Genomic DNA, 15,053 nt, shown 5'->3' with positions numbered 1-15,053 from the left:
CATAAAGCTGTTCTCGGTGTAAAAGAAGTTAGAAATAAGAGATGATAAAACTGGACCTTTTTACTCAACATTTTAGAGACCAAAAATATTTTGCGTTAACAGTCCTCTACACTGTTAACTAGGATTATTTAATACCTTAACCTGTTTTTCTTTAGTTTGATCTTGACTTTTGATTTTATTTCCCAGTATGATGCATTGGATATGATGCTAATTTTCAAAGCAGGCAGCAGAAAAGAAAACATTTGTGCTCTGCACTCTTGAAGGAGAAAATATTGTATCTTTCTCAATGAGAGTCATTACCCTCATGACTTCCAGTGCAATATCCAACCGAAGTTTACTTTTACAGTACTGCTGCTCGTGCTGCAGTTGTTTTGCTTTCTATTGATTAGTCAGTCAAGGACATTAAGAACTGAAGCTCAAACCACCATTACTCAGAGACAGGCAGTACATATATTTTACAGAGCTTCTAATTCAGGGACAGTTAAAGGAAAAAAGAGAGAGTGTGAATAAGCAACTGCTCAGACACTGAAACAGAACCCGGCATTAACAACAGCTCCCCACAGAACCACAGAATATGTGCATTAGTAGAAACCCAACTCACAGGAAAGAGTGTAGCAATTACTATATGCATACACATTTAAAAAAATGGATATCTGCGGGTTATTTTACAGTTCATTTGCATGAAACACTGTATGCCTGAGAGATCAATCAATAAATCAAGGGATGCTTTCTCAAGGCTTCTTGCAAGTACTTTAAAAGTCAAAGCTCTTAGGAAAGAAGGCCCTTTACCTTATGACATCCCTAGAATTTGTGCTTAAATGCACTCATTGGTATGCATGTAAAATACAGAAATGCTACTACACAGCTACAATTTTGACAAGCATCAGTTTACAGCCACAAGGAAGATCAGAGCACTTGAAAGACACAGCATAATTATTTCTTGCCCCTTTGAAAGAGAATCACTGTCAATTTTGAAACCATTCTGTCTCTACCCAAATGTTGAAGACAACCCTACCATCCAGTTATCTTGAGTAATTCCAAATATTCTGCATTTTCAATATATGACCTTTTAATAAGAGCTGGAAAGAGAGTTTTTATATACAAATTAGGGAAATAGCAGTACTTGTTACAGTGCAATAAGAGTTATGGAACTGTATCACATATGTTCATTTATAATGGAATTATTTTGCTTACTGTTCCCTTACAATAATATTAACACCTTTGATCTATTACTTTCCTCACAGCTGTTATTGAGCAATTCTTCATCTTCCTTGCTATGACATTTTACCTTGTGTCTGTGAAATCTGAACAATTCTTAAAAGGTGCATCTCATAATCACTCAGTGCTTCTAGTAAAACAATTATGGGGTTTCTTCACTTCATTAATTTCAACTGCCTTCCTTTACAGTCACTACTAATCAAGTACTTCCACACACCAATTAACAATTTTTCTTTAAAAAACCTCATCATTGTTGGTCAATGATCAAGATAATGCACTGACTGCAAACAACCAAGAGCCAAATTCTAGTAGTCCCATTAATATTATGCTACATGAAGATAAACTATGCGATTTCTGTGCACCTCTTCTTCCTCTGTCTTCTGCAGGTTTCTAAGTCCAGAACCAGAGATCACTGGCCCATTTTGTTACAATAATGGCTCAAATATTTCACCCCACAAATTCTCTCTTGATTGAAAACTTAAGATGTATGTGCCATAGGTGATCAGGCCCACACAGTATGTGTTTATGAGATGTTGATTCTGACGAGATGTTGACAAACCTGGTCTACATCTATGACAAGGCAACACACTTGATTGATGAGGGAAGGGCTATGGATGTTGTCTGCCTATACTTTAGTCAAGCCTTTAAAAGCATTTCCTACAGCACTCTCCTGGAGAAACTGGCTGGTCGTGTCTTGGATGAGTGCACTGTTCTCAGGGTTAAAAACCATCTGGATAGCTGGGCCCACAGAGTGTTGGTGAATGGAGTTACATTCAGTTGGTGGCCAGTCACCCATGGCTTTCACAAGGGAAAAAGACAAAAGAGTGAAAGAATGTCACTAGTTATCTCTTACCACAAATCCAATGTCACAAAATGGGAAAAAGACAACCTTCAAGTTGCTGTCCACTGAAGCTTAGCTAAAGTAGTCCTCTGCAGTAACATAGGGCCTTTGAGGGTGGTGAAGGATGAGGCACAGTATGCTTCCTCCTGAACCTCGAGGCCTGGTTTTGCATTCCTGAAAAGTCATCTCAAAGTTTTGCATACACTTGTAGGCAGTTTGTAGAATGTGCATTCAGGTCCTGCACCTATTTCAAGGCTCCATAATCTTTTCTTTCTCCCTGGATATTACAGTATATTGGAATCCCTCCCCATCCAGAAGATGGAGAATATTTGTAAGGAAAAATACTGCACAAAACTGTACTAATTGAAGCAATCTGAATCTTCCAAATCCCATCTACTTGGAGCCATTGTGAAAACCACGTGCACTTACTCCAGTCTAGCCTTGATTTGCTTTACTCTGTTCTCAGTTTTACATGGACACAAAATGGTTCTCCATTCAATGAAGCACTCTTCACAGGATATACCAAGAAAAGGAGAAAGTTCTTGGGAAAAGGGAAGATTCCACTCATTTTATTTATGAGTTCTACCTCTTACAGCACCCTTTTGAAGCAACAAATCACGTGCATTTAATGTGCTATTTCCGCCTATATTACTACCACCTTTAGACCCACGCACTTTATAGTAAAAGTAAACAATTTTACTAAGTGATACTATGTAATTACAAATTTAGTTAACATCAAATAAATGAGACATGAATCTATAATAGATACCATGTGTAATTGCCATAGCTGCCAGAGCAGGCTATTAGCAAAACAGTGAATAAGACTGTTCCCTTATTGGAAACTGTATTCCTGCAAGTGGAGTGCATGGGTTTACATCCACATCTGGCACACAGGATGTATGTTATATGTTATATGTTATATAACATATAACATAATATGTATATGTTATATAACTTCGAATTTCTGAATACTCTTTGTCAGCCAAAGAGTGCTGGCTACCACTGACACACTAGGAATAGAAATTTCCAAGGTGTTTAAACAGAAATAGAAATATCCTTTCCCTTTCTGTGCAAGTGAAACCCTAATTCCTGTCCTGTTACCAGGTCAAGTAAAACCACTCTCCAGCATATTACTGCCATATAACTTTGTAGAGACAGAACCAGGAAAGGAGTATTTCTATTGCTCAATTATCACTGTAGCATTGCTGAGGTGAGCCTTCTGAACTTCCCTCTTTCTACACAAAGAATAATCTCCTACATGTATTAAGGTTAACAAAATGCTTGAAATGCATTTGAAATAAACAATATTTCATCTGAAAGAAGAGAGATTTATGTTTTTCCTTAGGATTGATGCTTTCCCTAAAGGCACCAAGAAAAGCAGAATACTCAGTCTTCACAGTCAAACTGACTTTTCAGTCAATAGGAAGGCATACCAATACACCTGACTCTCCTTTGGTCAGGCAAACAGAAGGCCTACTTTTTGGGTCAAAAACTAAATGGGTTCCAGCCTGCAACAACTGCAGGTCAGGAGCACATGGAACCTGGCAATGCTTTCTTTAGCCATGATGCTGCTGGTATTGGCCAAGGTGGTTTTCTGCACTTCTGCTACAGCCACTGCACAAAGAACCAGCAACAGTGCTAACACCTGCCTTTCTTCCTTTCATAAGACAGGGTTCCCATCTCATTCCCATGTCCCCAGCCTCCCCCCAAAAAATAAACTCAAGACCTACATGGAGCAAGGCTACTGCAAACTATAGCTTGAGTGACCCCTTCATACCTGACTAATCATGTGAATTCAGACACACAAGATGACGTGGAACAGGCATACAAGAAAATCCAAACAGTAGTTAACATGCCAAAATCTCTCTGGTGTAAATGGTTTGTGCAAGACTAGTTGCTTCCAGGCCCATGTGCTAAGGTAAAGACTTCAAAGACAAAGAGGTTGTCTTTGTCAAAAGACAAAGAGGTTCAGGGCACATATTTGCCAGTAAATAAAAATATGCAGGGGTGTATCTTCTTTTCTTTTATTCACAATTATTTAATCTATATTAAAGTAAGTTACTATTTTGACCTACGACAAACAGCATTCTCCTATAAAATGTTCCAGTACATTTCAAAGGAGAGAATGTGTCAAAAATTTTTTTCAAGTACTTATAGGGCCATCCATTGAGGAATGAGGGAGAAGCATGTTTTAAACCAGTGGGTACAATCTATGCCTTTCCCCATGGGCCAGAGACCATAGCCTAGTCCCATTGGCTTTAATGCCATTACAAGTAACCTCAAAGACTGCTGTGCACTGCCTCAGAACCAAGTCAAATTATACAGTATATGCAAACCACACACTGTGACTACTGTCCAGAGAGACCACTTAAGAGATAATGCAGGACTAAGTTATTTCTGATTACATGAAGTTAATTGGAAGAGGTGAGTCAGTTATGTGAGATGCATGCTATTATTGCAACTGAATTTATAATTTTCAAAATGATTGTACCAGTATTTGTTAGTGTAGGGCCCAGAAGTCTGGCATTTGGCCAATGGTAATTATTTAGGCGTGTTGCCATGAATTACTATTGATGGAATACAAAGCAATTTTTGACATTCTGTCAGAAAAATGCATTAAAGGTATTTGAGAACTTTTGCGATTTTATTCTTGCCTGGACTGGAAAATAAGATGTTGATTGAAAAAATGGTAAAAAAATTAAAAAACCCCACCCAAACCACACACAAACCAAAGTCAAAACACAAGATTTGCAACATCTCCCTGGAGACACAGCTAGGTTTGCTTGCACCAATGGATTCGTATCAGTTGCTTCACAATGTATTTGTAATGAGAAAACCAGGACAGCAACTTATGTTTGCACACGCTTATTTACACCATTCCAATTTTTCAAATATTTCAATAGAAAAGAAATAGTTTTCAAGTTCTGTTCAAAGCCCTGACATTAATTTCCCAGATTCATAAGGGAACATAATATGCATCATTAATTATTCACAATTTTGACTGCATGTATATTTTTTTGAACAAAAATGTATGTATCCATGTATACACAACTATACATAACAGGATACATGCATCCTGAAAAAATGACTGAAATATATGTAGTATTTTATAGTGACATCTGTTCTAAGAATAAGTAATTAATCAGGTCTATTTAATAACATTCTTTATAGGTTAGTCTGAATAGCTTTATTTTCTCACCTTCATTGTCGCAGTCTTGCAATGAAAGCCATATTTGATCTACCAGACCAACTCCTTTTACTTCACCATGAACTGGAATGGAATGCATTACCATTAATGCAATTAATGCCAAGAATTTGGTTTCCAATTGCCAATGCTACTAGTTTTTAAGTTTATATTTCTACATCAATTGCTTTATTTTTCCTTCTACACTGCAGAAGAGAAAACATCCAATGTGATACTTTTAGATTGTTTTCATTTCACATTTATCACCCATAACCATCTATAACATGAGAAAGACTGTCATTATTGGTATTTTTTGGACCGGATTCTACCAGACATAAATTGCGCAAGTGTTTTAGAGCTATAGAAGCACATATGACTTAAAAATATTTATTAAAAATTGCAAGATCATGCTTCATGATAAGCAGTAAGGAGATATTCTTCAGTCACTGGCTAAATTCTTCTTGGTGTATATTCTTGGCCTGCAAAGACAAACTTGTGGTACGAATAGTCTGCACAAAAGTCAGAGTCAAGGCTGGTCATACTGCATGAAGCTTTTTTTTTTTTACTTGGTGCTTATGGTTTTGTCCAGGACTTTTGCTTTTGATGGGTATCACATAGAGGCAAACCCCCTACTACCTAACATTGAAACAGCTTGTTCAGCACCTGGCACTACTTCTCATACCCAGAACTGAAATTAACCTATAACCAACTTGTGTTGCCTAAAGCTTCTGCAAGTGCCCCACTGTTGTGCCAGAGAACCTTCTGCTCCCTTGCTGAAGGCAGGAGGTACCCATGCAGCTAAACAGCAGGTATCCAAATCTCCCTCTGTTCTACTCCAAGGTACCTCAGCATGTGGCTGAGATCACACAAATGTGGTCAGAAGAATTTTTTGCAAATTCAGTGCTGAACATTCTTTGCAACATGAAAAAAGATTAACTTCACATGCAAAGGCAGCAGATCTGTAGCCAGCAGATCTGGACATAGGTTATAAATTCAATGTAGGGATAAACATCTAAAAATAAAAAAAATATATAAAAGCAAATCCCAGCCAAATGGCAAGGCTCAATTTAAATAATCTATTTAAATTATACCACTTGAAAATTTGTGTAACTGCACATTTATATATATATATATATATGTATGTACAAACTCCCTCCAACATATTTCATATGAGTCACTGAAGAGCTTTTTCCTTGGAAATTGCATTAATATTAAAAAGAAACAGCAATAGAAACAGAGTTTCTATTACTAGCATTTTATGAACACCATAAAATCAATAGAACATATAAAGAATTAATTTAGGCCATATTAAATATTATGTCAGTGGAATGAGCAAAGTGAACTGTGGACATTCTTTGACTGATTCAGGATTATGATTAAGAGCAAATTTGGATCCATCATGTTCAACAAGTGTGATTAAATTCATAATATTCTATAATAAAGCTGAGCTCCAGAAGCTTGCTCCTGGAATTATTATGATAACTCTGAACCCTGTAATGACTTTTGACCTTCATCTTGCCCAGATTTTCCTAAAAGGCAGGAAAAGGAAGAGGTGATGGCCTGAATGTTATTTATTATTTTTTAGCCAACAAAAAAATTATACTAGACCAAACTTTTTAGCTCCTGCAAATACATTCAGCTCATTCTACTCAAGTTTACAGATCTTAAACATCACTTTAAAGTCACAGAATTTAATTTTCAAAAAGCAGACACTGTAAAGGTGTATGATGTCTTTGCGAAAATTGAAGCATTTAAGGAAAGATTCTCAGGCTTTTTTGCTTCTAGACAAAGCATCAATACTCTATTTTGGCAGCTTATTCAGAAAGAAATTGCTTGGCTGAGAGAATACTCTAACAGAATTCTAAACAAAAGATATTAAAGTATTTTTCTGTATTTCTGACTATTTATGATATTTCTCAAGACACAAAAGATATTTTACAGGGACAAATAGTTCCACTGCCATTAAAGGAACATTGTTTCCTTTACTGCAACTAAAATACTGGATCTGGTACTCCCCTTAGGATTTACAATATAACTTCAGGAAGTGAGGTTAGTTAATGAGCATGTAACACATTTACTCAGCCTACACTGAACTTAGTTCTAAATAAGGGAAAAGAAATTTATCAAAAATCTAGAAAAAAAGGCAGACAAAAACCATATTAATATTTTTTAAAATATATATTTCACTTGCAGCTTTGGAAAATGAATTAAACATATTAAGATGTATTATTGCCCATGCAATGGAAACAACCTTTCTCTTGCAAAGACAGAAAATTTTCTCAAACTCAACTCTATTTTACAAATCTTGAAAAATCAAATAATTATACATAACGTTGTTTAACAGCTTTCCTGTCCATAATGCAACCACAATATTACTGGAGATAGGATGGCAGGGAAAAAGCCCCTTCCATGCCTGACAGGACTGTTCACAAAAGCAGCACCCTTGTAGCTGGATCAGAGCAGAGCCCTCCCCAGTAATAATGTGACTTTCTGTCCAAACCCAACTATGCTAATAGTTATTGATGACAATCTCGAATAAAATAGTAATTAAATCTTCCAAAACACCCCTATGACTGGACAAGGGTTGTGAGAAGGACAGACATCAAGCAGCAGTTCTGACCTTGAAAGAAAACTATTGATTGGATTTTGCCTTGTGAAAAGAAGGAGGGAAAACTGAAACCAACCATTCTGAATCATTTATGAGCTCCCACAGGATGGTCCTAACTCCAGTTTTTTACATCTCCATGTGCATTTTTCTTTTGGCTTCCACAAAACTAGCTCATATGCAACCTATACATGAAAAGAAACTATAAATTCATTCAAGACAACATGAAGACAACCTGTAGACTGCCACTCAAAGTTTGTGTATGTCAGACTGTGTAACCTTTAACAACATTAATGTTACATATACTTTTAAATACACACACATATATATATGTTTTTGTGTGTATGTGTGTTTACTCATGTTAATCACAGTAAATTAGTAATTACAGTAAATTAGCCCTGAACTCTGAAATACAACACTTCTGCTCACACCAGGGAAATACACATTTTTGTATGCTAGCAAAAAAAGTCCAAAAAAGATTAAAAGAGCAGAGGTAAGAAACAGTGAGCTATACAATGATACAGACACTCATTAAGTGAGAGGGAAAGAGATGAGTACAACATGCAAAGGACAAGGCACAAACCTACTCTATAGCAAAGCCAGAAATAAATGCGCCTTCAGTGCAAGCACAAAACACCTGTATGACCACGCAGTAAGTTCAGCAAGAGCTTCACAACAGGAATTACAGGGTGCTACACAGAAAGAGAAGAACCATTCACAACATTTCTGTTCATCTTACATTTGTGCACTAGCTCTGTTCCATAAGACTCAAGCAATGAATGATGAGGTGTTACAATGCCATGAACTGGCAATACCTAAATGCCATATCCAAGGGTCTATAACACCTATGAATTAATTCTTTCTGATAAAACCAGAAAAGAATATTCCAAATTAAAAGACGGTTATTAAATATCTTGTTCCCATTACACTTCAAATTAAAAACCTTCCCACTTTGGTCACGTGTCTGTGTTCAGCCCCATCGCTGTTTTTATACAAAAATCAAGGAGGAATAAAAGGCAGTGGAACACATCTCCATAAAAAAAGTTTGCAATCTTGGCTATAACTCCTACAGCCACCTAACTACAGGTCAGAGAGGACCTGTAATGGTTTGCAAATAATGATCTCCATACAGTCCTATGTATAAAGTCATTTACAGACCAAGGACAAAATTTTCCCCTTCTATGCATGTTACAAATCTGCTATCTGTGGAGTCTATCACAGTGCTGATTCTGCACTGACAGGTGGCTCCTATTTCCATCAGTGGTGTCTGGAGTGCTGAAAAAGCAATAAGACCAGGGCAAAGAGATTTGTCTCACTGCTGGTTGAACCCTACAGCACCCAACACCATGCCAGAACAAGCCATCCTTCTAATTTTACACAGCTGATCCACAGTTCTAATCAGCTGCTTCTGCATGAACAATGATGCACATGGTGGGTGGGAGAAGCCTCATTTTTTTTTTTGCATTCATTATTTTAATTGTATGTATTGTACACACTGAAATTCACTATCATTGAAATAGAGAAAAGTCTGTCTGCTGATTACATTTGTTACTGTATTCTTGGATATGTTCACATCCAATCTTGTGGCTGAATGCCACTGTACAGAGCTTTGCTATCTCAGCTTCCTACCTTTTTGATCCCGTAGTAGCTGTGGCAAAAGAAGCACATTTCTTGGCCCTGCATCTTTAGTGACATTGATCTGGCCTTGGTGCATCCCAAATTCAAGGTTCAATATTTTAATTTTTCCTTCCTTTTTTTTTGTTTGGTTTTCTTAAAAAAGGTGCATTGGAATTCAAGACTATGTAGATTCAATGAGGGGCACCATGTAAAACAGGTGACTGCAGGACACTGTTAATAACTAAGCAGTAGGACCTCATTTACAACATAAACACAGATGTCTTCCTCTGGTCCCATGATATTATTTTGAGACACAGATAGATTCTGGTATCAAATTCCACACTAACAAACAAGCCTCACGACTACACAGTTCCACTGACTGCAAGAGCTTCATTTCAGTTTGGCAGCCTTTAGAGACAAGAAAAAAGCTAGCTTCCCAAGCTTTCACTCTGCTGTTACTGAGCTCAGAGCAGCTCCTGGCCCCAGTCATGGTGCCTGGACAAAGTCTCTAAGTGTTTGCAACATACTTGTAAAGTATGCATTTCCAAAACCATCTGCACTTAGAAAAAGCTCTTACATTGTTGTTCTGCAATTATCAGGTCTCTCTCTCATGTCATCAGAGATGATACTCTCCACAGCTCTCAATCCCCTCCCCTCAAGGTTTTCTTTTGCTTTCATTCCTTTCTTCACTAACTTTCTCACTGGTTTGTTTTTTTTTTGTTTTTTTTTTTTTTTCTTTTTGGCTTCTCTTCATGACATCATGGACCATTACAAAGCCTGGTTGGGACTTTCCCCAGATAGACGAGAAATCACACTATGCCTGTTTTTGTCATGCTTCCAACAGAACTGAAGTGAATCCCACCTTCCTCATCACAACCAAGTATGGCATCTTCAATCCCAGCAACTCCTACACAGCTCTGGGCTCCTATCTTAGTCCATTCACACCCTTCTTCTTGTATTCAGAATATAATCAATCCTTCCAGTACAAAATTGGAAAAGGGTGTGATTTTTACCTTCTTTGGCTTGTTTTCTCTTAGTTACACCACACCCTTTTCTTCTTTCCTCATCACAACTTCAGAAATTCCCTACCTGCACACCTTTTCTAGTCATCTTCCTTGGACCTGAAGTCCTCCTCTTGTGTACTTCCTTGCCTCTATTTTCACTTCTCTCTCACTCTCTTCATCACTTCTCAGGTCATGTATAAGATCAAGCTTGGGCTTTTTTGGTTTTTATTCTGGAAAAAAGTAATCCTGTCTATTTCTGAAGCTTTTAACTGTGTTTTTCATTGTGCTCAATGACTGATTTGCAGGAGGTTCACCTCCTGTTGCTAGTTGGTTTGCTATTCTTGGACTATTATTCTTCTGACTAGAGTCATCTTTGTGTGTACCCAAAACCTTACTCAGCCCATGACAGTTGACCCATGACTCTTACTCTTGACCCATGACAGTTATTTCCTGCTTCTTTAACATATAATTCAGCTTCTGTGCCTAGAGTTTTGCATGATTTACAATTCAGAACTATTTGTTCAATCAAAACTGCCACACACTACACTTGCTTACAATTATTGAATTCCTTACAGTCTTTCTCAGAAAGGAGAAAATTTAATTTTCTTCATGAAGTAGTAGTCAGGATGACACTAGTATGTGGAATCTCCAATCACAGGTGCTGCTGTGTAAGACAGATGAAGCTCTACACAAAGAACTAGAAAAACATTATAGTGCAGAAAAGGAAAACTGAATCTGTTTGCTCTGCTTGCAATAATCAGGCAAAATCAAGTGAAGTTCATTTTCCATATTTTTACATCCTAGATCAATCATCTTTTAGACCTCTTCTGCATTATTAGCAATCCCTTTTAGTGAAATTAAACAAGATGAATGTGCCAGAACAGCAATCATTCCAAAAAAGATGCATCATAAGCAGTGAAGCCGTGTAGTATTTTAAAAATTGATGTATTTGGTTTTTAAGACTAAACTATGACTATACTGGACAAATTAAAATCATGAAATTCTGCTAAATGAAGCAGCAAATTATTTTGATTTATATTTAGGAAAATATTTATCTACCTATAGCTGACTGGCTAGACACCAATATAAGAATGCACTAGCATGTGTGACCACAAATATGAATGTACATGGACCCTTCAGGCTGTGTAAAAAGGATTCATCAGTTCAGTCTACAACCTGTATTGTGTCTAGGCTCATGCAGTTTTCTTACTGGCACCAGCAAATACCTTTTGCTGCAGCTTTTGTGCTTTACACACACACATCAGCCAATGGAGTCAGCTGCATCTGAAGTGCAGCTAAGGGCACCCTCTAATATTTCAGTTCCTTAAACTCCCTCTTCCATAAGATTTTTGTAGCTAAGACAGAGAAAAATTGCTTGTCCAGAGCAGGCTCAGAAGAGACCTTACTACCTGGGGTTCTTCACTTCTACCTTTTTTTAACTCCTGCCATGTTTGGAAGCAGTAATACCACAAAACACTCATATTTCATTCCCTATCTAAAAAGCTACTTAAGAATCACTCTAAGCTATCCATTCATCCAGAATCCAGTGTTACAGTGCCAAGGTTAATTGAGGAGCTAAAGGTCAAGATTAAGTTCCACCTGTTCTCTGGGAGGATTTAGTTTCCAATGTTACTTTCCCAGATGCACATGGAAGCTGACACAGCCAACCACAGGATCTCTGCCTGCAGCTCTTCTCTTCCCAAAGAAATGCTGACCCCCATGAACCTAAATGAGCTTTATTCCCATCTACACTCATTTACTGGCAGAGCAGTTAAAGGTGCCATAGTGTAAAAAACCATTCTGGCTCGCTGACCTTTTTTTGTAATTTATGAAGGATGATACAACCACATCAACATATTTAGATACCAATGATGCATTCTATGCAGCTTAGTTCCTCATCCCCTTCAAAAATACCCCCACTTAGCAAGGCTACTACTTCTGTTTAAAACATCAAGATATCTCTTTGAGTAGGTAACAGACACTGAATTCTGAAGCTGCCACTGTAGCTGAGGGTTTGTTTTTTTTTTTATAATTTTCCTCTTCACATTGAAGCAAACAAATTTGTGACCAAGTTGTTGAACTGTAAGAACACATCTCAATTAAAGTAATTTCATAATATTGCTCACAATCCTGATTGCATTTTCAGGATTGGAATGGAGGAGAAAAGTTATCAGTAGTCACCCACAATGGAATGTAGTTAGAAAAAGACAGGGTACCTAACTAGCTAACTCTGAAGTACCTAATTAAAGTTAAGTAATCTTGAAAGTAGGGGAGCTGAAACAGGCACTAGAAAACCCTCAGAAGCTCCATGCCTTGTTCTTAAAAAGCAAGTAATAAATGACAGGAACTAATTTGGTGTGCATAGAGTGTGGGAGCTCAATGGCAAGGATCACTGCTCCAAGGCCAGCTGGTGTACATAACGATGCACATGAACATCCTTTTTACCAGTGGTGGTCAGTGAGAACAGTGCCTAGCTTTACACTTCATCCAGTCAAAGAACCTGCTGGTAGAAGCATAGGTTTTACTAAGTAAAAACATTACTCTGACTGCTGGGAGCAAATTGAAGTTTGTGAAAATTACCATGGCCTCAAAACCTAATCACTTAAGTGCTAGGTGGCTGTGATTAATACTGAATGCCTACTGCAGCATGAACAGTTTTCAGAGAACATGGATGGGGATAATAGCCAATTGCATAAAGACTGCAAACACATGGAATCCCTCTTCCTTTAGCACCAGGAGGGTACACACTGTCAGCTCAGAGCTGCCACAGGCAACATCAGCAGGCTGGCAGAAAAAGACAGTCTCATTCTTCTCCCAGGATTATCAACTTCTCACTATTCGAATTTGACACCCTTGGGCCTGATCTGTACAACTGGACAGACATTTCCAGTCCCTGCAGGAACATGCAGACTCTGACCTGAGGAACTGTTTGAATACACCAAAAGGAAAAGCAAATTATTCAAATTTTTCCATGTCCTTATGACACAGTGGTTCAACAGTCTGAAAGCAAAAACATACCTCAGCTTAGTTGGTTTGCTATCATGCTGCTCTTGCACTTGCCACAGAACCTGTAGAGTATGCCATGTCCAAGACTCAGGTATGGCCTGCTTTGCCAAGGAGTGAAAGCAAGAATATTTCCTCTGATTCCTCTGCCTTCATGATAGATTATCTGCTGAACTGCACTGTAAGTCAACCATAAGTCATTCAAAACTATTCTATTGCTTTTCTAAAAATGTACTTATTTTATACTTTTCTTTACCAAAATAACATGGTGCTTAACAAACAGAAAGGAAAGTTTTCCTCTCTCATCAGCCTTCCTCTGTGCAGCACAGAACACAGGAACAGCCATGTTGGTCCAACCAAATGAAACATTGTCCTGGGTTGTAAGATATATGTGTATGGTATTTGCCATCTGTCAGAGGTGGGGCAGTTCCCTTCTGTTAATTGGGCAGTTTTCTTTATCTCTTCCACAACCAATCCTCTCTCTGGGGAGATATCTTCTGTTAATGGGTCATTGAGTCTCACTGCATGACTAATAAAAATTACATCTGATGAGATGCTCTGCCCAGGGGGAGGAGCCAAGCATTCCTACCTGGATATAATCTGAGACTTGGAACAACAGAGACAGGCTTTTTCCACTGGATTCCCAAAGGAGCAGCTGTCTTCTCCACTGGATTCCCAGAGGAAGACCAAGCCCATCTACATCACCACTGGACCTTCAGAGGAAGACTACACCCTTCTACAGGATCACTGCTTCAACAGAAACACAGTCATTGCAGGAGGACTGCAGCTGCCATTGAATTGGATTGCTACCAATATCCTGACCAACAGGGTGTCAGGTTGTATTCTGACTCTGTCAGTGGTTTATTTTCTGTTTTTCTTGTACTATTGCATTCGTATTTTTTAAAATTCTCCTAGTAAAGAACTGTTATTCCTATTCCCATATCTTAGCCTGAGAGCACCTTAATTTCAAAATTATAATAATTCAGAGGGAGGGGGTTTACATTTTTATATTTCAAGGAAGGCTCCTGCCTTCCTTAACAGACACCTGTCTTTTCAAACCAAGACAACCATCTGTCGCCCTGCCTCTGACATGAGCCAAAAGCATCTGCCTGAGGGATTGTGTTAGTACAGAACAAGCGCATACCAGAATACCTTTGCCACACCACATCACAAAGACTGCATGTGCCAGAGGTGATACCTTTGTGCTTAATAGCTGTATCGCTGAAACTCACAGCTGCTGGGCAGAAACAGGCCCTGTGCCATCCACCTGACTCACAACCTGTGCTCTTAAGGCACCTGGGCTTTACTAAGCCACTGGCAGGTTGCATGATTTCTTGCAATGGCAGCAGAATAGTCTGTATTAATGTTTGCCTGGAGCAGGCTGGGAGAGGCCACTGCAAAAGCAGATGCAATGCATAAGCTCCAGGCACCATGAAAAGCTGCTACAACACCTGCCTAGCTGGCAAGCCAGTATTCAAAAGCACAGAAAGAGGAATTCAGCAGGGGAGGCTCTCTACTATTCTCCAAAATGACTGACAGCAGTGAGAGCTTACAGGCCTCCAAGACGGCCATGGGTAGAAA

The 15,053-nt window shown here is 38.3% G+C and overlaps 1 protein-coding gene across 7 annotated transcripts in view; it reads right to left on the bottom strand.

Moving 5' to 3' along the window:
- NTRK2 (neurotrophic receptor tyrosine kinase 2) overlaps positions 1-15,053 on the bottom strand; it is a 199,671-nt gene that overhangs the window by 116,649 nt on the left and 67,969 nt on the right. For 4 of the 7 annotated variants that reach the window (XM_036402533.2, XM_036402535.2, XM_036402536.2 and 1 more), the window contains exon 12: positions 5,259-5,330. The exons of the other annotated variants lie outside the window; for them this stretch is intronic. In XM_036402533.2, the coding sequence (XP_036258426.1) occupies positions 5,259-5,330 (72 nt within the window). The remainder of the gene's footprint in view (positions 1-5,258; positions 5,331-15,053) is intronic. 7 annotated transcript variants of the gene reach the window in all.

Source organism: Molothrus ater, chromosome Z (genome assembly GCF_012460135.2).
Source record: "Molothrus ater isolate BHLD 08-10-18 breed brown headed cowbird chromosome Z, BPBGC_Mater_1.1, whole genome shotgun sequence".
NCBI classification, from domain to species: domain Eukaryota; kingdom Metazoa; phylum Chordata; class Aves; order Passeriformes; family Icteridae; genus Molothrus; species Molothrus ater.
Note: the sequence above shows the minus strand (reverse complement) of the source record. Positions and strands in the feature narration are given on the sequence as shown.